The sequence below is a fragment of the Chenopodium album genome, chromosome 17 (genome assembly GCF_948465745.1).
Source record: "Chenopodium album chromosome 17, dcCheAlbu1.1, whole genome shotgun sequence".
NCBI classification, from domain to species: domain Eukaryota; kingdom Viridiplantae; phylum Streptophyta; class Magnoliopsida; order Caryophyllales; family Amaranthaceae; genus Chenopodium; species Chenopodium album.
The window spans coordinates 1,993,319-2,013,649 of NC_137850.1; the positions used below are offsets into that span (position 1 = coordinate 1,993,319).

Here is a 20,331-nt window from a genome sequence, read left to right on the forward strand (position 1 = left end):
CACAATTTATGCTTTAGACCAAACCTCTTCCAAATGTTCTATCATGTATAACAATGTGTAAATAAACTGAGTTATCAAGGTACTGTTCTTATAATCAGCTCACCGTACCACACACTGTAACAAGGAACAAGAAGACTGTAAACAGATGTGCAGATCAGATAGAAAAAAATGGTTAAACTTGGATTGAACTTGGTTTCATATATATGAATATATGATACATGCTTGCATATACATGAGTAACATGACTAATTTACATAGTTTGAATTACATAAGCCAGATTAATACAAGTATAAATTAATAAAAGTTAACACATTGTACCTTTGTGGCTTCGTACAACACAGTTCGTGTAAAAAATTTGTTACTCGTTTTCAGAAAGCAAAATGAAGAGCACATCGTCTGTAATTGATCCCAGCTCCATAGCTCTTTCTAGTGCAGTCAGTCCTCCCCAATCCTTAATAAGTCTTCTAGCACCTCTGAAGCCAAAAAGGTATGAAAAAAAGTTATATTAACAGAACAACGATAAAGATTTGATTGGAAAAAAATAATTCTTATATCTGGAACTAGAATTACTTGTGTCACTCAAAAGTTCTGGACGAGGTTGAGGAATGTACAAATTTCTGGAAATGGAAATTAGAGGTACCAACGATTCAAGTTGAAATCATAAGGTACGGTTGGAATAAGTACTATTTAAAGATGTCTCATATAAAGCAATAATATTTCTTAAAGTAAATATGTTTTATGATTGAATTTCCTTATAATCAGATTTTGATTTTGAAAACATTTTGACAGTTTTTCAGAAAAGAAGACAGAAGGTTTCAACCACCACTAAGGCACTAACTACCCATACGATCCTGATCATTCACCTCTACTACACAGTAAACACCTCCCTTCTCTTAGCAACCCCAAAACCCCTAGCAATCCCCAGCCAATCAACCACTGACGATCCATCCACCACAACCTCCACCAAATGACGCGAACCAACACCTGCTAACCTCGAAGTTGCCCTTTCTCTCTTCTCTGAAAAGGCGACTTGCTAGCCTTTTCTGCATCTTATTCCTCTCTTTTCTCCAGTGGTTGAGATTTGACCCTTTGGCCCCATGGTGTTTGAATTTGGTGTAAACTTCAGATACATAACCTGTCTGGACAAATTTGACTATGCTAGGTCGAATCATGCCTAGGATTTGCAGTTGAGAGTGGTTTATTTCTGGGAAGATAAATGTTGTTATTAATTTGGGGTGAAAACTAGAATAAAGGTTTTGCTGAGAAAAAACAAAAATCATATTTTTGGTACTAGAATACTAATGTCACTTGAAAGTTTTCAAATAGATAAAGTTAAAAGTCTAGAAAAGGAAAATAGAGATACCAAAGATCCTAGTTCATATCATAAGTTAATCTTCATTTTGAATATTTCATTTGTCCAATTTAAGTAGTATTGTAGGAACTAGGAAGTCTAATAAAGTAAATACGTAGTAATAATTCTTAAACTCGAAACGGTTTATGATCAAAGTTTCTTGTCATTAGTACGTAATTTAAGTGATTAGGAGTAGACAGAAACAACATGGCTAATATAAAGATTTTCTTTTTATCAAGTATCATGTTAATTCATTAAGGGTTTGGGACATAATGACATCTAAGTTCAGACTGAGGGAATATTTGAAAAGGGAACCTTCATCAAGTGGATCAATGGCCTAGCAATAGTCAATAAATTATAGCAGAAATAGAAAATTAAACAGAAAAAAGAAGCAAGTTTACAGTGAGAACAAAGACATGAGGTCTATATCTGTAAGATGTATCCTTTTGGCATAACTGCAGGAATTTCTAGGTAATTTTGTTTACCTTCTTAGAAGATACTTTGCCAACTCATCATTCTTTCTTGCAATGCAGTGGTGCAAAGGAGTCCTTCCATGAAAGTCACGCATATTAACATCAGCACCAGATTGCAGCAAAAGTTCAATCATCACAGTATTGCCAACATGGCATGCCAAGTGTAACAATGAACAACCACGTAGACATCTTTCAGGTTCACCACCCCTTAACCTTGGGCATGTAGCTGGATCCAACTTGTGACCATCTTTGCCCAACTCTTCTTCCAATCTACTCAAATCAGCATAGTGTATTTCATCATAAGTTGTATTTAAGACACTGGCATCTGATACAGCAATCAGTCGATAAGCTTCACGCAGGTTACTAGTTCTAACTGCTTCCCACAGAGCACTGGCTCGTGAACCGAGGACTGAATCAGTTGCATTCAGGCTAAGTAGCTTCTTTTCTGCATACTGAAACCAGGGCAAAGAAATCATGTTAGAATGTCATTGGAGAACAGTAACCTGGATGGTATTGCATCAAGGCAAGAAGATATCATATATTACCTTCAACTGCACATACTTTTCCTTCTTGCTGAAAGAATCATTCGAAGATGGTTTCACAATGGACGTAACAGAACTATCTGATTCTTGTTTTCTGCATTGCAGGTTTATACAAAATCAGATAAGCATGAAATGGAAATGGCACATTGGGAATCAAAGAAAAAGGCAGAAACTGATTTTCTTAATTAAATTTATCTTTAAGAACTTAATTTTAAAATATGCTCATCATTTCTTCAACTTAAAAAAATTTCACTGTAAAAAGATGAATAAATACTTTGTGAATAAATTTACTTCGACCATATACTTGGACTAGATTGATAATAATTTATGAAGGCAAATACTGAAATTCTCAAAGCAAGTCATATAGTAAGTGAGATTCCCAGACAGAAACTAGAATCATAAGGATGGCAGAATCAAGCAACTAATTTGTAGGTAGCAACTGACAAACAATTTAAATGCGTGTGTGTGGGTGTGTTCATAACAAAAGCATGTTTAAAGTTTCAGGTCATAATTGTTTACCTCCCATCAACAGACAGTTGTTCCTCCCACACAGAGTTGCAGTAAGCATTACCAAGTGCTTGAAATAATTCCAACACTGTCGGCTCCCAAACCTTGACATCCAACGTTATAGATCGAACCTACAATAGGAATGAAAGAAGTGACATTGACTTTATCCATGCTGGACTAGATGGACCAAAATAAAATAATTCAACTAATATTAAATGTTGCATGATATTTTGCGGTTTTTACCCAAGGGACTCCAATCAGATGCCTAATAATGCGAAATAATTCCCCCCCTCCCCCCCTCCAAGAGATTCCAATCAGATGCCTATGCTTTGTTATTAAGTGGCACAGCACTTTGATAAGTTATTAAACAAAGTGATTATCCAACCAAACAAGAGCATGGCTTTTGTCTCAGCATCCTTGAACAAAGGAAACTCTTCCAGAAGGAAGGGGTAGCTGATGTACAACAAAAGAAATGCCACACTGCAAGAGAAAGCACATGAATTACACACACCCTCTCTCCCTTAATTCCCGTGAAAAACGAGAAATGCGCACTATATAACGTAGCGGAGGAAGTACATATCAGGGGCTGTTACGGAATAATAGGGACCTACAAATTATGATTGTTTATAAGCATGCTATCATGCTTGTCAGTAAAACCCTCAAATCGGATCCTGGTCTTACCTTGCAGAAGTGGCCCAGAAATTCATAATGGTAAGGATAGGGAGAAGGGTAGTACGACTAGTAACTAGTAAGAAGAACCCTGGTAAATATCTCTATTCAATTCTACCAGAAACCTATTATATTGAATCATATTGTTGAGGCCTGAGAGAATTTTGAGAGTTGTAGAAAGCAAGATAAGGAAAATAAATCTCAAGCCAAATACTCTCAGAATAAAGTTCAAAGTAAATGCATTAATAATTGTCATTTTACACTTGATAATTAGCATAAAGCTAATGTTTGAGGAAAAGCAAGATTTCAAATTACCTTTGAGATGTGAACACCAAGATTGCGATGGGCACCTGAGCATTCGATACACATCAAGATGCCAAGATTCAATGAGGCCCAATCAGGCTCAGGAGCGCTGCATTCTGCACACTGATTATTTCCAGGAATTTGCTGAAGGAGTCGAGAGACACCAATTGTGAGCTTCTCCATATCATTGCTCAAATTTCGACTATGTGAGATAGGGGTATTTGACATAGCTTCACTCGCAATACATGAGCTATGATTTTCAACAACTGGAGCAAATGGCTCCTGAAGGTTATTGTTACACTGTTAGCATTAAAAAAAGAGTTAACAAATGACTTGTGAGTTGTAATTAGCAGCAAGCTGAGTAACCTGTTCTAAGTGAGAATTCAAAAGTGAAGTAATAACTCCAGTGATTTTGTTGACCCACTCTATTCTATCCGCCCCAGTTTCAGCCTGCAAAAACCATAAATTACAAACGTGGACAAAAAGAATAAACCAGAGGTACTGAGCCTTTAATTATGGTCATGCACTCTACTAACGTGGAAAGAAATGGTGGCTGTGATATAGATTACAAACATAAACCATAAGCACAAATAAGAGGTACCCCATATATCATAGTCACCATTTCTTTCCCTGTTAGTATACTATTGATCAATAGGGCTCATAATTATACAGCACAAAAATTCGATGTTCATACTCTACAGACAGAAGTTCTCAAACACTTCAAAACCAAATACAAAGTAGAAAAGAATGGATTTCTTTAATGTTAGCTTTTGGTATCTATTACAGTCAAATAAAAAACTCATAGAAATCATGAGAACTTTGTAGAATCACTGAAATATTATACATACCCTTACCAGTTCTGACTGGTTGCAACAGAATTATTCACAGAACTGACAAGGGACCATAATATTTTAAAATAATGAATGATTCTCCAAAGATAGACAAAGGTAAAATTTGAGAAAGCAAAAATGTGGGATATGTAACCAATATGCATCTCATGCAATTTACAATGTAATTATGTAAGTCCATCGTATTACAGAGTAGCATAGAAAAACCATATGCAAAAGTAACTGCCAAGATCCCCGCACAAAACTAAAGGGAGAGGGCGGGGGCACAAAAAGACAAGGAGATGTGAAGTATATGTATAGAGGTAATACCATAATAGTACATAAGCAACAAAGCATCTCTTAATTGAGTTTGAACTATTGATAACAACCATCAAATTATGATAAAGCAAAAGCATTCATTGCCTATTGACAAAAAATTACAGGCATCACTACTAGAAAAGATTGCACCTTTGATCCATGGATTATGGATATAACAATGGAAGTGGCAGGGAATAGTCATAACTAATGCCCATAAGTACAAAATAATATGAACTGAATAAATGGAGCTTGATTATACAAAATACAACAACAACAACAAAGCCTTAGTCCCAAAATGAATTGGGGTCGGCTAACATAAATTGTCATAAAGAATCGTACGATATAAAGAAACGGACATAACAAAACCATCATTTAAAAGAGTTTGAAAAAAGGTGAGTAAAGTGAGTAAATGAAAGAGCATTTAAGAAAAATTAAGGGATATTGCTTGGATATTCCATTAAATAGTTTCTAAAACTTATTAATTTAGAAAAAGTACCTGCAATGTGTATGTTTTTGATGGCGAAATTACTCGAAAGCAAAGACGGAGATCTCTGTCCTCTGCATCAATCTTAATTGTTGATGTACGAAGATCAACAGTACGACAGCCAAGGCTATCTTCAGTCCAAGATGGCGTCCTATTATGCTTTGACCGAAATCTCCCAAACACACTGTTACTTTGCTCTCCAACAGAAGTAGATTGGTTTGAATGAGGACCCTTAAGAAGTTTAGAAATAAGAACCTCCCAAACACTACCCGGCATAGGTTGAAAACTAGCAAATAGCAATAAAAGCATATGTATAAATTGCACTAGAAGGACACAAGTCAAACTGTCAATAAAGATCATCCTTTTACCATTAACTGAAATTAATTTTCTTTTGCTAGATCTAGCATCAAGTCCTTTTCAAGATTTCAATGATTTTGTACTCTTACGCTCCTGGTCCAATATTAAGTTCTTTTTGATTGTCAGGGGGACAACCAAGAAAAAGGTCATCCAGGCATGGAAATGTTGGGAATCAATAACACTTGAGCTAACTTATCTTTTTATTTTAAGAAAGTAAAAAAAAAAAAAAAGGACAGATTTCTGAATCAAGAAAAATATCCAGACAACCAGTCCAACACTGCCTTTACAAAATCCAAAATTAAACATCCTTGTAATAGATGATCGACACCAGGATGGAAACAACACACAAACAACAGAAATACCAACATATCTAAACAAAACTTTGATTTACGTGGAAAAATCCAGTGGTGGGGGGGGGGGGGGGGGGTTATAAATATTTTCAGATCACAGGCAGTGTAGGTAGATCAGATTATGTAAAACTATTTTAACAAACCAACTAGTATCCTAAAAGTTCTTGAAGTGTACTTTTCTATGATTGCCCATCTCTCCCTCCCTCCATTGGCCCAATCCTGCTCTCTCTTCCCTCTCATTCTTCCACTGATTCACTCATTTCTTCCTCCTCTGAATCTCTCTACTTACCTCCCTTACCCCTACCTCCTTCCCCTGCTCTATTCCACTCTTGCTGTAATGCTATCTCTCTACCCTCCCCCTGATCTTCTTCCCACTCTCATTCCCTCCATTTTCTTCCTCCTACCCACTTCCCCATCCCCCTTTTTCTTCATACACAAATCTTCTTTTTTCTCTCTCCCTATAATTTATCACCCACTTCTCCTTAACTTCTTTACTTCTACCCCTCTCCCCCTCTCTCAGTGTAAATACAGCATGCTCTCCCAAACTCTCTCTCTTTCTCTTTCTTTAGAGTTCACTTTACTGAAATATTACCTCTGAGCAATGAAAAGAGTCAAAATTCCATATTACACATTCAAGAAAAATGCTTAGTACATAGTGTACCCAAAGATGCTATATAAAAAGAAGCACAAGACATAATGCAAAAAACAACTCATGAATAGGGTAATTAATGACCTTTATCTTGGGGAACTGTAAGAAAGTTTGACATCTGGCAAAGATCAGAAATTGACTTCATGTTCTGCTGATGAAGTCGCATTGCTTGATAATTAATAAATTTTCTTCATAAAGCCAACCACCAGTGAAATATACGTAGTATGTCTTTCACCTATTTTTAGATGCTATGTTTTGCATTTTACACTATTCAAACACCCTCTTATTCATCTTTGGTCATCTATAATCAAGAGAAAAACAGTCATATGGGATCTTGTTGGACTCGTCTCAATTTATGCTCTCAAAATATCAACTTCTTATAATTTTCTACTAATTGGCAATTAGAGATAGTAATTATTGAACTTGTGCACTGTCAAGCATGAAAAAAAGAAGCGCTGCATCTATAAATAAACAAAGGAAGAACTTCGTACCACTGGTTTTGGCCCCTTGGTTCTATGATAATATAATGTTCCACGACTGTCAAGCACAAAGAATCGCCTCTTCCAATTTGCCCTCAAGCTTGAAGATCGTTTTAGGAGGTAACCTTGCTTGATGGTTTGGACCTGTGGCAAATACAAATCCATAAGAAAAAGGATATAGTGAAATCAAAACATGTTACGTACGACCACTTATTAATAGCATAATACCTCCAAGAACTAGGGACATACAAGGAGGAAAGATGATTTAATACAAGAAATAAACATTAGAGATTGAACGCTACCATCCCATTAGTATTAGACTGCATAATCGCCTCTATATCTTTGCATGAGGAACCCATACCGACAGGGCGAGTACTGTCAATGCTTGTTGAGGCTTCTGTGTTACTTGTAACACGTAAGTTGTCTAATTGCACTTGAGTCCTGAACTCCTGCATTCTTCTAGCAAGTTTGTCTTGCTCGGCATTTGCAACCTCTTTTGACTGCTGTGCATATGTTAATACCTACAGCAACATTAGAATTTATGAGTGTAAAGCAATGCAAATAGCGCCAGACCAATTATAAATAACTAAACAAGGAATCCTAAAAAAATTGAGCAAGGAGACATCCATTATTTCTCTAGAAATTGACTAAAAACTATGTCAAACAAACTCAAATAAGGACATTGGATATGGTACACATCTGTGTATCTGACTTGTCAAGGCTCACATCTAACAAATAGGGACTCCATCTTAGGTTTGGAGTTTGGACATGAGAGCCGGGGCATGTCATTATTCAAATGTAAAGAAGAAAAATAGATATGTTCATGCATATACTATCCAAACAATATACATTTTGAATACTCACACCCTAGAAGGTCAATGAAAATGTCAGGAAGAGATATTTGATTTCATACCTGATGTATCAAGGGCTCCATTTGACTTAATAATTCATATCCCTGAAATCATTGTATGTCCTTCAGTTTTCATAGTCATAATCATTAATATTGCTTCAAAGCAAGAAAAGTTCACACTATTTACCAGCTTGAAATATTTAAGGTGAGCATCCATGATTGTGCTGAAAGACTCTAAAAACTCATATTTCTTTTTTGATTCAACATTCATGAGAGAATTCACCTGGAATGCTTAACTGGCAGAGGTCAAAAAATGTCCAGAAACAAAGGGAAAGGGTTGAAGAGAGAAAAACAAAAAATAACAGTATTATTCAACATACCAGACTGAATCGATTTCTCTCAAATGCTGATTTGGAGTTGTGTAGGTCCTGCAAATGAATTAATAAAAATTCACTCAAAACTGAAAATCAGGCAAAAGCTCTATTATGAAGTTGTCTGAGAGATGGGACAGTCCCCTGACCCAAACTATAAGCATAGCTTAATTCTCCTTGAATATACCAAAATTTAATCCAGCCCCAACACTTAGGAAGCTAGTCAAAAGAAGCATCTCCTCTATAATATCTTAAAATCCTTATCGGGAACCAGCATGATTGATATGGATTATAAACCACAAATTTAACCAGACAAATCATTATTTTCTCAACTCCTAACACAACCTAGTTCACATAAGTTGCAAACTCAAAGGAAAAAAATCCTTTGCACAACTGAAGAATCCCTAAGGACCCTTAATTTATGACATTGTCAACTGGAGGTGATAACTTGTTTCAAGAGCTTTCCAACATGCCCAATTCCGATAAGAAACGAGAAAGTTAGGGCTGTTTTACGAAGAATTGACGATGCTGGAAATTTGCTGACGAGGTACTTGATGAAGCACTCCCGTGCCTAAGGCTTTGTTTGGTTCATTGTTAGTAAAGGAAATGAAGAGAAAGGAAAGGAGGGGAAAAGAAAGGAAGAGAAGGGAATAGAAGGGAAAAGAAAGAGATTTTATTTCCAATGTTTGGTTGATGAAATGTAATGAAGGGAAGAGAAAGAAAATATGCTTTTATTTTCTCTTTCCAGTCGAATTCCTCCAATTTTGGGAGGAAAAGAAAGCTGAAAAATTGTAAAGAGGCTTTCCTTTCACTTCCCTTCCTTTCTTTTAAATTTTCATTCCATTCATCCAACCAAATAAGGGAACATATTAAAACCTTTTCCTTTCTTTTTTTTTTCCAGCCAAATTCCTTCAACCAAAAAGAGCCTAAAAGAGGCACGTCCGTGCCTAGTCGAAATTTCAGTTTTTTGGTCCGGTTTATACTTAATTGTTTTAGGGATAATTTCCTAAAATTATATCTTTTCTATGACGGCTATTTGAGTATATTTGGGGAACAATTTAGGGCTTTTATTAGGGTTTCCTTGTGTTATAAAAGGACCCTTTAGTTGATCAATTAGATCATACCTTTTTGAGCCATTAGATTTAGGAATCCTTGTATTATTCTCTCGTTCTTCCTCTATTATAGTGAAGAACCTCTCGAATCCCCAACCCGTGGATGTAGGTCTAATTTGACCGAACCACGTAAATCCTTGTGTTCTTTGTTTATCTTCTTTATTGCTTTTCTCGTTCCGAATTTTCATTGACTTGTTCCGCATTAATCAAACACAATTACACCCTTATTTCCTAACAATTTTCATTTTAAGGCCAAAGATTACATGAATCAGATAAACTCAGGGTTTTTAGAGACGAATAACTAAATATAAAACAAATACAATAACCTATATGGATATTACAAATTCTAATTAAAAGGTAAAAATTGGTTCTGCGATAAAATTTTGTCATAGGGCTAGATATATGAAGGCACAATGTACTCAAAAGCTAGAAAGGGGGAAAATCAAGACCCTGTCACCCTGCTGTGGTCACCTATTACATTTTTAAAAAGGATAAACAACATTTGTATCGTATTTCGGATTAGAAGAACAAGCAAAAGTTACAGATCAATCATCAATACTTACCTCTTCTAGTCCAGCAACAATGTCTTCACGTGTGCTTTTCTTTAGTGAGGCATATCTTTCACGTGCCTAAATTTGATCATGTTTACACAGAAGAGCAAAAGCAAAATAAAGTTTATCAGTAGATAACATGGAAAAAAAGGGAAGAAGAAGATGAAGAAGAAGCTGTTAAAATATACTTCCTCTGTTTTTCTTATTTTAATTCCACCATTCAATGTTTCACCCTTGCCGATGCAAAACTTAAGACATTTTTATCTTTAATTTGGTATTAGTAAATATTGGAGTATAAAAATTTGACACTTGAAAAGTATAATTCAAGACGAATCCAATAAGACCCACATAACTATATTTTTTTTCTTACATATAGAACACAAAAGCTGGTCAAAGAGGGATGTGGGAATAGTGAAAAAGTCCAAATGGTGCGATTAAAAAAACAGAGGAAGTAATAGCTAGTAGGTGCAAACATGCAGCCCACAAAAATGCCATAATCCTCTCTTAGCTTTCCATACACAGTTGGAAAAAGAAATAGGATTAGCAAAATACATATTATGAAAGTTTTTGTGTTCAGAGATATATGAAATCAATCAATCAATCAATCAAAGCCTTAATCCCAAAAGTGGGGTCGGCTAACATGAACCAAATTTGATTATTCCGTGTAGTCATCAACATAAATCTTTCTCCTCCATCCCTTACGATCCAAAACTTCATCCTCACGTAAATCCATGCACTTCATATCCTTCCTCACTCCTTCCAACCAAGTCATCTTTGGTCTCCCTCTTCCTCGTTTAATCCCTCCATGGTCCCACTCTTCCACTCTTCGCACCGGTGCACCCTCGGGTCTCCGTCTTACATGTCCAAACCAACGCAGACGATTTTCCCTTAATTTATCTACAATGCCCGCCACACCTACTTTCTTGCGAATAACCTCATTTCTGATTCTATCTCTTAAAGTGTTTCCACACATCCACCTTAACATGCGCATTTCCGTAACCTCCATCTTTTTAATATGCTCTTTCTTAGAAGCCCAACATTCTGTACCATAGAGCAACACTGGTCTTATGGCAGTCCTGTAGAATTTTCCCTTCAACTTTAAGGGAATGCTGCGGTCGCATAACACTCCCGTGGCCGCTCTCCATTTAAGCCACCCTGACTTAATCCTGTGGGTCACGTCTTGATCAATGTCACCATTCTTCTGGATGATCGACCCTAGGTACTTAAAACATTCACTCATGGTCAAATCCTTTCCATCCAAACTCACCACTTCATTGCTTGTCCCCCTCTGAGTGCCAAAACGACATACCAAATATTCAGTCTTACTCCAACTTAGCTTAAACCCTCTAGATTCCAACCTTTGCCTCCATTGCTCCAACTTGACATTAACCCCATCCTTAGTCTCATCCACCAAAACGATATCATCTGCGAACAGCATACACCATGGAACCTCATCTTGAATTGGTCTAGTTAATTCATCTAGAACCGTTGCAAAAAGAAAAGGGCTTAATGCAGACCCTTGATGCAATCCGATTGTAATAGGGAAATCTTTTGTCAACCCTCCGCATGTCCTCACATTTGTTGACACATCCCGATACATATCCTTAACTAGGTCTACATACCTTCGTGGGATACCTTTCTTCAACATTGCCCACCAAAGTATCTCTCTTGGCACCTTGTCATATGCCTTCTCTAAATCAATAAAGACCATATGAAGATCTTTCTTCTTTACCCTATAAAACTCCATCATTTGTCTTATCAAATGGATTGCCTCCATAGTAGATCTCCCAGGCATAAAACCAAATTGGTTATCTGAAATGCTTGTGCATGCCCTCAACCTTTGTTCAATCACCCTTTCCCACAACTTCATAGTATGGCTCATAAGCTTAATTCCTCGATAATTAGAACAATCTTGAGCGTCTCCTTTGTTTTTATAAACCGGGACCAAGGTGCTCTTCCTCCAATCTTGTGGGATCCTTGTAGCCGTCCATATCTTGTTGAAAAGGTTTGTTAACCAATCAATACCAATCTTACCCAAACACCTCCACACCTCTATCGGTACCCCATCAGGGCCAACCGCCTTCTTAGGTTTCATCTTCCTCAGTGCAATCTCCACCTCTACTCTCCTAATCCTTCGCACATACTCCATGTTGATTTCTTCATCACTCATAGAGGTATCTCCTATCACAACTCCATTACTTCCATTAAATAATGAAAGGAAGAAAAAATAAAAACTAACTAAAACTCCAGAGGATCCCCACCCACTCGACCACTCCTACTCCCCCCCCCCACCCCCCCCCCACACACACACACAACAAAAAAAAAAAAAAAAAAAAAAAAAAATCAATAAACAAAAAAGAGCTCCCAGATCAGGAGACTCTGAATAGGACATGCGCTCCAAAAAACCTAAGAAATGAAAACATGAGAATTGAGAAAATGGTAAGGTATACAATGGTTCATTTAATAATACAAGCAACGTGAAAGGCATGCACAGGATAGGGGCAATAATTGTCGAAGAGCCTGAGATGGAGACAAAAAATAGGTTGGTGTGATGGAAAGAAAGAAGAAGATTTTATATAGCCTGTGTAGTTTAATAAATAATGTTTATAAACAGAAGTATATTCCATATAGACACTTGATAGTGCTTATAGATAAACAGATAAGGTCCAGATCAAGAAATGCAAAGAATAAAATGGGGTAAAACAGAAAGTGGGTCATATGTACCTGATCATAGGCATATATAGATTTGTCAAATCGTCGGCGGGCATCCTGCAAGGGAAGGAGATGTATATAAACTTAATATGAAGGCAGACAGGAAGCGATGAAAATACATTGCATAAATACAGTTATGCAAGTAAGTGATCATGAAAGAACAATGGACAACAACCACTAGAATACAGTCAACCTTTAGAGGAATGCTAATACAAGTTATACAACAAGGCAAATAAAACTTTGCCCTGTCTGGGATGTTGACAATGGTGTATGTTAGACTTTCCATAACAAAAATCTAGACAAATCTTCAGGCATTTTACCAAAAAGGTGAGACTTTAACAGAAAATGTTTGCAGACAAAACATCAGGTCAACTACAAGCAGTGTATCATACAGCAACTTTAACATCAAACAAAACAATTAAATCACCCACATATAGCATATGTTGATATGTAGTAGATACAAGTAATACAACCTTCAAAAAGACCAGTTTGACTCCGTAAATATCATGTGATATTTAAGATTTTAAGCCAGTTATAGGAACAGAAATGATGTGTTGATCATGGGCTGTGTTGCACTTTTCACAATATGAATTTTTTTAAGGGATTTGCACTGATAGGTATACTATCAGAGTAGTAAAAGCAGACTATTAGAGGAGTAGAGTCATTATTGGGGATACATGGGTTCTACACTGATTGTATACACAGCACTCGGCTTCCACAAAGAGTCAGTGAGGGAGGAAATACAAATGTTCTGATGTTGCTCTGGTGTGACTAGAAGACAACAGTACTTAACTAATGAAAGCAAAATATGAGACATACAATTTTTGCAAGACTTTTACAAGGCTTTCACCAATTGCTATAGCGGTATGCCAAAGCATAAGAGATGAGTAAAACTTTACCCTGTAATTACAGAAAGAGGATGTTTCTTGAAATGAAAAAGTAGTCCCCAGTTTACAATGGGCTTTTAATTGAATGTTTTTTGCAGCCAATTATAACACATAGGTGAAAAATATACAATCACATTTCCTGCAACACTAGGAAAAATTGGGGAATATTTCTAATCACCATCAATCATTTCATCAGTAGAGTTCAATATGTACCTTCGCATCTTGGAGATCAACAGATACAAATTGTTGGAGACGATCAACTAAAACATGTTCCACCTGCGGTAGAATGAAAATCCGCATAAATACAATGCCTTAAAGTTTTAGAAAATCAACAAACATCAAATGTAAAACTGGAAATCAATTTTACAACCAGGAATCCAGGATAAGGGAATCAGGGTTCCAAGAATAGGCCCAAAGATGAGACAATACCCACAAGATTGCCAGTAAAGTTTTTATTTTTTTTAACTCCTCCACACCCCCCCCCCCGGGCCCAAATTTCTTAAGGCCCCAAGGCACTTCAAAGCAAAACAATTTTAAAGGATAACTTGTTTTCCTATGGAGATAATATACAGTAATTTCACTCAGTGCTGTTATATAGGCCTGTCATTTTGTTTTTTTTGGATATAATTATAATTTCTTTATGATTTAACTTTTGGAATACACTCCTGCTTAGTTTTTTCATACTTCCTAATCCTTGGTGTGGATGTCTTTAATTAATACTCCCTCTTTTTTTTGTATAATTGTTCCAACTTTTGACTCTATTTATATGAAATACTTTGACCATATAATCATCAATCTAGTTGGTATGAAAGTACCTATTTCATTTCACAAAATGTCCATATCGTATTACATATAACGCTTTATCTCTTCCCTAAGAACCAATGCACCCAATCACATATTTTTAAAAACATACAGAGTATTAACAATCACGTGCTATACAGAACCTAAATTTACACCTTAATATTTGTACCAAACCATATTTTATAAAACACCCATGCATACCCTCCTATACAGTTTCAATGACATCCAAAGAATCACTTTAGAAGTTATGGATTGTAAAGAATTAATCAAAATGGTTCTAGAACATTGACGCTTTCTAGAAAACCAAAGTAAATCACCAGCAGCTTAAGCCCACCAACACGTGCATTTAGTTATAATCACAAGTACTACAAGATCATCGTAAATGCATTATGCCACCACATGTTCTTCTCCTTCGCCCTTCCAAAGTCCACAAAACAAACTTGTGGCAATTCCAACACTGTACGAGGGATAACCCAATACTCCCTTAGACAGCAAGAAATCTCCAATTATGATTCGTCATCTCACAATGAAGGAAGATATGGAAGCAAGTCACTATTTGCACGACACAACATGCACATATCTGGTCAATTCCTTCAGAATATATACCCAAAACCAAGCTCTATCCATCAGAGGAACACTAGCCTTCCAGATAAATAGGCCAGTGGAGAAAAGGAATTACCGTGCTGGTGAAGATAAGCAAACCAAACACTTCTTGCAAGTAGAGATGCCTAATAATCCCCCACTCACGTCCTAGTATCCCTTACCACCAATAATCGGGAGGCTAAAGCTCAAAAATCAAGGCAAGTTCCTCTGTTTCTTTGTCACGGCTTCACAGGAATGCTTCTGTAACTGAGAGTCCAGACATTGCTCACATGGAATGCTGAAACAGGAGTGTCTTGTAAAGTGGACAGATTAAGTAATCGACGAAAGGGTACAATAAAAAAAAGCCTTGTCAGAGGCATTGTTATTGTCAATCATAACATGTGTGCATATGAGCATGTATATTGCCAATAATAATATGTGTCCACGTTCGTGTGAGAGAGCATACACACATGTACACAACATTTTCTTTTGAGAAATACAATCGATAAGGCAAAAAGAAAATGTCGATTTTTAATAACGTTGAGTGTATGATATAGGTTTAAATAGTGAGCTACCTGATCTACTAAGCTTATGCTAGTGGAGTGATAAGCTAATTTTGACAGGCTTCAAAGTAACTAAAAGGAAATAGCAGGACAAAACTGAAGCAGTGTTGCCAAAAGATTTTAAGGCCTAAAGACCATCCTTAGCCCTTATTCTCTTAAGGGAGGTAATCAGGTAACCCCTTTCAGATAAATTTATACAACTTACCAAACAAAGAAGCTACTAGAAGCGGCTTACCTGCAACCGAAGAAGGTCCTTGTAAGTTGCAAGCTCCCGGAATGCGCTGGTGAACTTAGAAATTAGTGGACCTGAAGAAAACAATTTTAATATAAAAGCAGCATATAAACCATGCCATACTTGGGCAAAATGAAATAACATAGTATCAAACAAAATTCCAGCAGATAGCGTTAATCCTTGTTAAATTGTTTCTAAGAGATGATCAAGCTTTAAATCAAACCACAATGTTAACAGTATATCACTTGAACCATCAATAAGACCCTTGCACAATGCAATATTTTCTTAATATTAACGAAAAGGATTTCATTGAATGAGAAAGAATGTTAAATACAATAATTCTACTCAAACATGATGCACATCTTATAAAATGAACCCTTCCCTCTGTATTACACTTAACTTTTGGGGTGGCTTCCAGGAAACCAGCATTCCAATTATATGACAGTTCAGTTTTCTAATAGCATTCTCAGGTAGGACTTCAGGAGACAATCCTTTATGGTGAATATAAGAATACCTCCTTAAGTCCTGATTTTTTTTCATATAAGAGAGTACAGTCAAATAATAAATAAATTCGCCACCAATATCATACAACCAAAGGCTGCTATAAGCTGGGAAAAAAAAAATCTTAAGCTCATGGTTCGCGATATAGAAACTTTGTCAATGATCAATTAGTTCCAATCATGCTCACGTCCAGACCTCTCAGATTAACTACACCTTACTTCTACTTCACAATTACACATTTGTGTCTTATACATAAAAAATAAAAAATAAAATAATAATAATAATAATAATAATAATAATAAATAAAATTAAAAAGCCTGCTTTCTGCTGTTCAAAGTGAGGAACAAACTCTCAATCTTCAACTTACCTCCTATAGATAAACTCAAAGGATCATCCTGTCCCCCAAAGGATTCTAAAGCATCAGCAAAAGTGGTGTCCCCTTCATAAGCTTCAGAAAGAGCAGCCCTGCAACATCAAGAGTAAACTAGTTTCAGATATAGATCCTACTGCTGATTGTGCATGCCATCTACCTTATTATAATTCTTTATTACTTATGTTCTTAGGTACATTATAAATTTTAGATTTCACATTGACAGAGTTGCTTAAAAATGCAACGAATTTGCACTGGGAAGGACAAGAAAAATCCTAAGGGGAAAACAAAACAGCAACTGGCCCACTACTAGGTGATTAAGAAAGCTATGCAAGATGCACAACTTCTCAACAAAAGGAGTATTTGAAAGATCTAGCCCTTTTAAAAAAAAAGCAACAAGGCCTTGTTGGTTTAAGTTGCTCTCTATAAAGGCCAATGCTTTGTTTCCTACAGCAGTGGATTATTTTACACGTGAACTGTATCATCTACCCTGGATTTCTTTGTTCCCATAGCTAATACTGTGCCTCAAAGTCTTCCCCTCATCTAGTCCATATCTCATTGCACAGAAATCCTATAAGTATACTTATTTTGTTAATCGGCAATAGGAACAATTTCTATATAAGTAGATAGTTTAAAACGAGTTACATTCTTTAGAGGTTTATTGCCCTAATCTAACCTTGTCTATCTACTATTCTTTTACATTATATTTCTTGGTTTATGTCATAATTCCTCGAGGTGGGAAAAAACCTGAGAAATATTTGCATAATAATTTCCTGAAAATAGGAGGGGGATTTCACAATAAATGTTACTTCTTCAGAGTACTCACAGCAATTTCTGGGATCCTTTATATAGTCTCTGGCAGCGATCCTTTAGTTCATCGGTTGTCTGTTCCATTGAAAACACCTGTACAATAGTAACAATGATACTCATATCAAAAAGATCATTCTTTCTACCGATACTTGTTTCGCTTTGTTGCTATAAGTAACATCACATTACTTGCACCTTTCCAAAGTAAGAAACATATCAATTAAAAAACTATACCTTGCCAATCAAATAAATCAATAAATAGATAAATAGGAGTTAAAAAAGCATCTATAAATGGAAAGTTCTCTCCATGGCTCAAATTGTTCAATGCAAAATGAAAAGAGACAATCGAAATCCGCAAGATTATTTTTGGCACACTACAAATTGAGACTAGATTACAGTGTAATGTAATAAAAATTGATAAGAACGCAATGCCAACTAGCTTAATTGGTGATAGTCTTAGGTACGTAAGTAAATTAAATCTCGTCTACATCATTATCCTCGCTAACAAAGCCCTCCGTCACAGCTTAAGATCAACAGTTGCCCCCAAACAAAGGAGGTTAATATGATTCCCAATTACACAGTTTTTTCAATTCGATTAAAATTCACCAAAAAATCATATAAATCTGCAACTCAATTATGCGGCGCGCAATTAAATAAAGCAAATCAATAATTTTTCAACTTCAGATCGATTCAAAATATTAATATAATGAAGAATACAAAATGCAGATCAAATTAAATGAAAATAATACGGGAAATTAAAGGTACCTGCTTGTGAAACATAGGTGAATCTTCTAGATCAATGTAGGACCCCATTGGAGGTAAGGAATTAAGGTTGGTGATGATATGAGAATGAAGGTGAAAGTGATGAAGAAGAAAGAGGAGAGAGAAAGAAGAGAGAGAAAGAGAAAGAGAAAGAGAGAGAGTTGCAGAAATGGTGAGGTGAGTCGAGTTGAGTTGGGAGTTAGATGTCACCTCACTGTCATGCGATACCAAGTTTCGCCTTTCTCCCGACACCCTTCTGGTTTTTTGTCTTCGTACAGATACTAGAAACACTAGTCAATTCTTTTTTCTATTTTTTTCATTTCTTGTTAGGTCTTGTAAGAAGTTAAGAACATGGTGTATAACCCCGTTTGATTTGATGTAAAACATTATTAATGAGAAATAAAAAAGTATATGTTTAAGGAAATCACAATAGCAAATTAGTTTTCTTTCATTTGACTAGTTACATAAAAAAGTTATGGAGAAATAAAAAATAAGGGTTTATTCTGATTTATTGAATTGAGCTGAACTAAATTGTTTATGTGAAAAGGAAATTAGGAACTGAACTGAAATTAAGCCGAATAGAACAGGTCCTAAGAGTAAAAAATAGTTCTTTTTTTTTTAAGATGTCCATTTGAGTTTGTCTCGTACTATTTTTGGTTGTAGGAGTCTAGGAACCACACCTTTACTCTCCTAACCACTACATTGACCCCTACAATGATTCTCTCTCCGCAATTCCTTTCAACTAAAGATTAAAAAAGTAATCATCCCCGTATTGATCGAACAAAGGGGAACGGGAAGAGTAATGCTAATGTACATCATGCCACGTTTTATGGAATATGTCATCGTTATGTGTGCTATTTACATACAAGGTATAGCGGTTGTTTTTGTATGATCTCTCAATCAATAAAGATAGGTAGGATGGATAATTTTTGCGTATGCTATTTTTTGTTGTTAAAGTCTGTTTAGAGTTACTTTAGACTTAGTCGTCCTTAAAGAGGAAACTAAGAGTATCTATCTTTGGAGGTACCTATATTGAGACTTTGGTGTGCTGTATACAAGCCCATTTTTTGAATTGATCGATCATCATGCTCTTACATGAAAGATGTTAGATGTAGGTTTAGATCCTACTTAATTTAGCTACTGGATATATTACTTCAAAATTAATTGTTTCTATCAATTTTACCTTCAATTGAATTATTACAAAAAAAAAAATATGTATATATAAAAAATAATAATTAATCAATGATATCACTTCTAACGTTATGCCTGATTATCCAATAGGTTTGGATTTAAAGGGGTAAATCTTTAAGGGCAATATTATCACTAATATAGATAGGTTGGCTATTAAGTTATAACCATTATAAGTAATCTCTAATATGTATGTACCTATTTATGATCATTAAAGCTTAAAGTATGGCAATAGGCATCTGTAGAATCGGCATTAGCACAATTAACTTTGTTGCTTGAGATATGAGAAAATGAAGTATACCAATTATCTGTGAGCCAATGACCTAGATGATGTAGGTTTAAGTCCTACAAAAGTTAATTGACATTTGATCAATTATTATAGAGTATAAAGTAGCCTCGAGCTCGAAATAACCCCCTTGCACGCCAAATGTAATCTGCCACCTTTGTACGGGGTAACTATAGATGTCTTAATTCAGAATACTGCAAGTCTAACGGATTCGCAATACATCCAAATGACATGACTTACATTAGAGAATGAGTATTAACGATTTTGACATATATGAATATATCCAAATGACATAAGCAAATGAGTGTCGCAATTTTGGAATATATCCAAATGATATGACCTGAGAATTTAAGCATAACTATTGAATACATAAATATGACGTGAGAATATGCAAAAGAACCAATAATAAGAATTGTTATTTACCTTGTTAAAAAAAAAAAAAAAAAA

The 20,331-nt window shown here is 35.7% G+C and overlaps 1 protein-coding gene across 1 annotated transcript; it reads right to left on the reverse strand.

Annotated features, from left to right (window-relative positions):
• Positions 1-177: 177 nt before the first annotated feature.
• LOC145589358 (ADP-ribosylation factor GTPase-activating protein AGD4-like) lies at positions 178-18,539 on the reverse strand. Its single transcript, XM_081645894.1, has 19 exons — positions 18,414-18,539; positions 17,668-17,744; positions 16,839-16,936; positions 15,974-16,044; positions 14,006-14,068; positions 12,918-12,962; positions 10,206-10,271; positions 8,540-8,587; positions 8,347-8,442; positions 8,223-8,264; positions 7,612-7,830; positions 7,322-7,453; positions 5,487-5,705; positions 4,212-4,295; positions 3,858-4,127; positions 2,886-3,004; positions 2,370-2,460; positions 1,837-2,276; positions 178-473 (listed from the first exon to the last, which is right to left on the reverse strand). The coding sequence occupies exons 1-19, from the start codon at positions 18,459-18,461 to the stop codon at positions 359-361; spliced, it is 2,343 nt and encodes a 780-aa protein (XP_081502020.1). The 5' UTR covers positions 18,462-18,539; the 3' UTR covers positions 178-358.
• Positions 18,540-20,331: the final 1,792 nt, after the last annotated feature.

What these genes read in the sequence shown, in the direction of transcription:
- LOC145589358 (XM_081645894.1), bottom strand. Translation starts at nt 18,461, where the DNA reads ATGGGGTCCTACATTGATCTAGAAGATTCACCTATGTTTCACAAGCAG. An exon ending in AAAGGATCCCAGAAATTGCT is followed by an intron (nt 16,937 to 17,667) that starts GTGAGTACTCTG and finishes TTGATGTTGCAG; the next exon opens with GGCTGCTCTTTCTGAAGCTT. An exon ending in CAAAAACATACACATTGCAG is followed by an intron (nt 4,296 to 5,486) that starts GTACTTTTTCTA and finishes TGGTTTTTGCAG; the next exon opens with GCTGAAACTGGGGCGGATAG.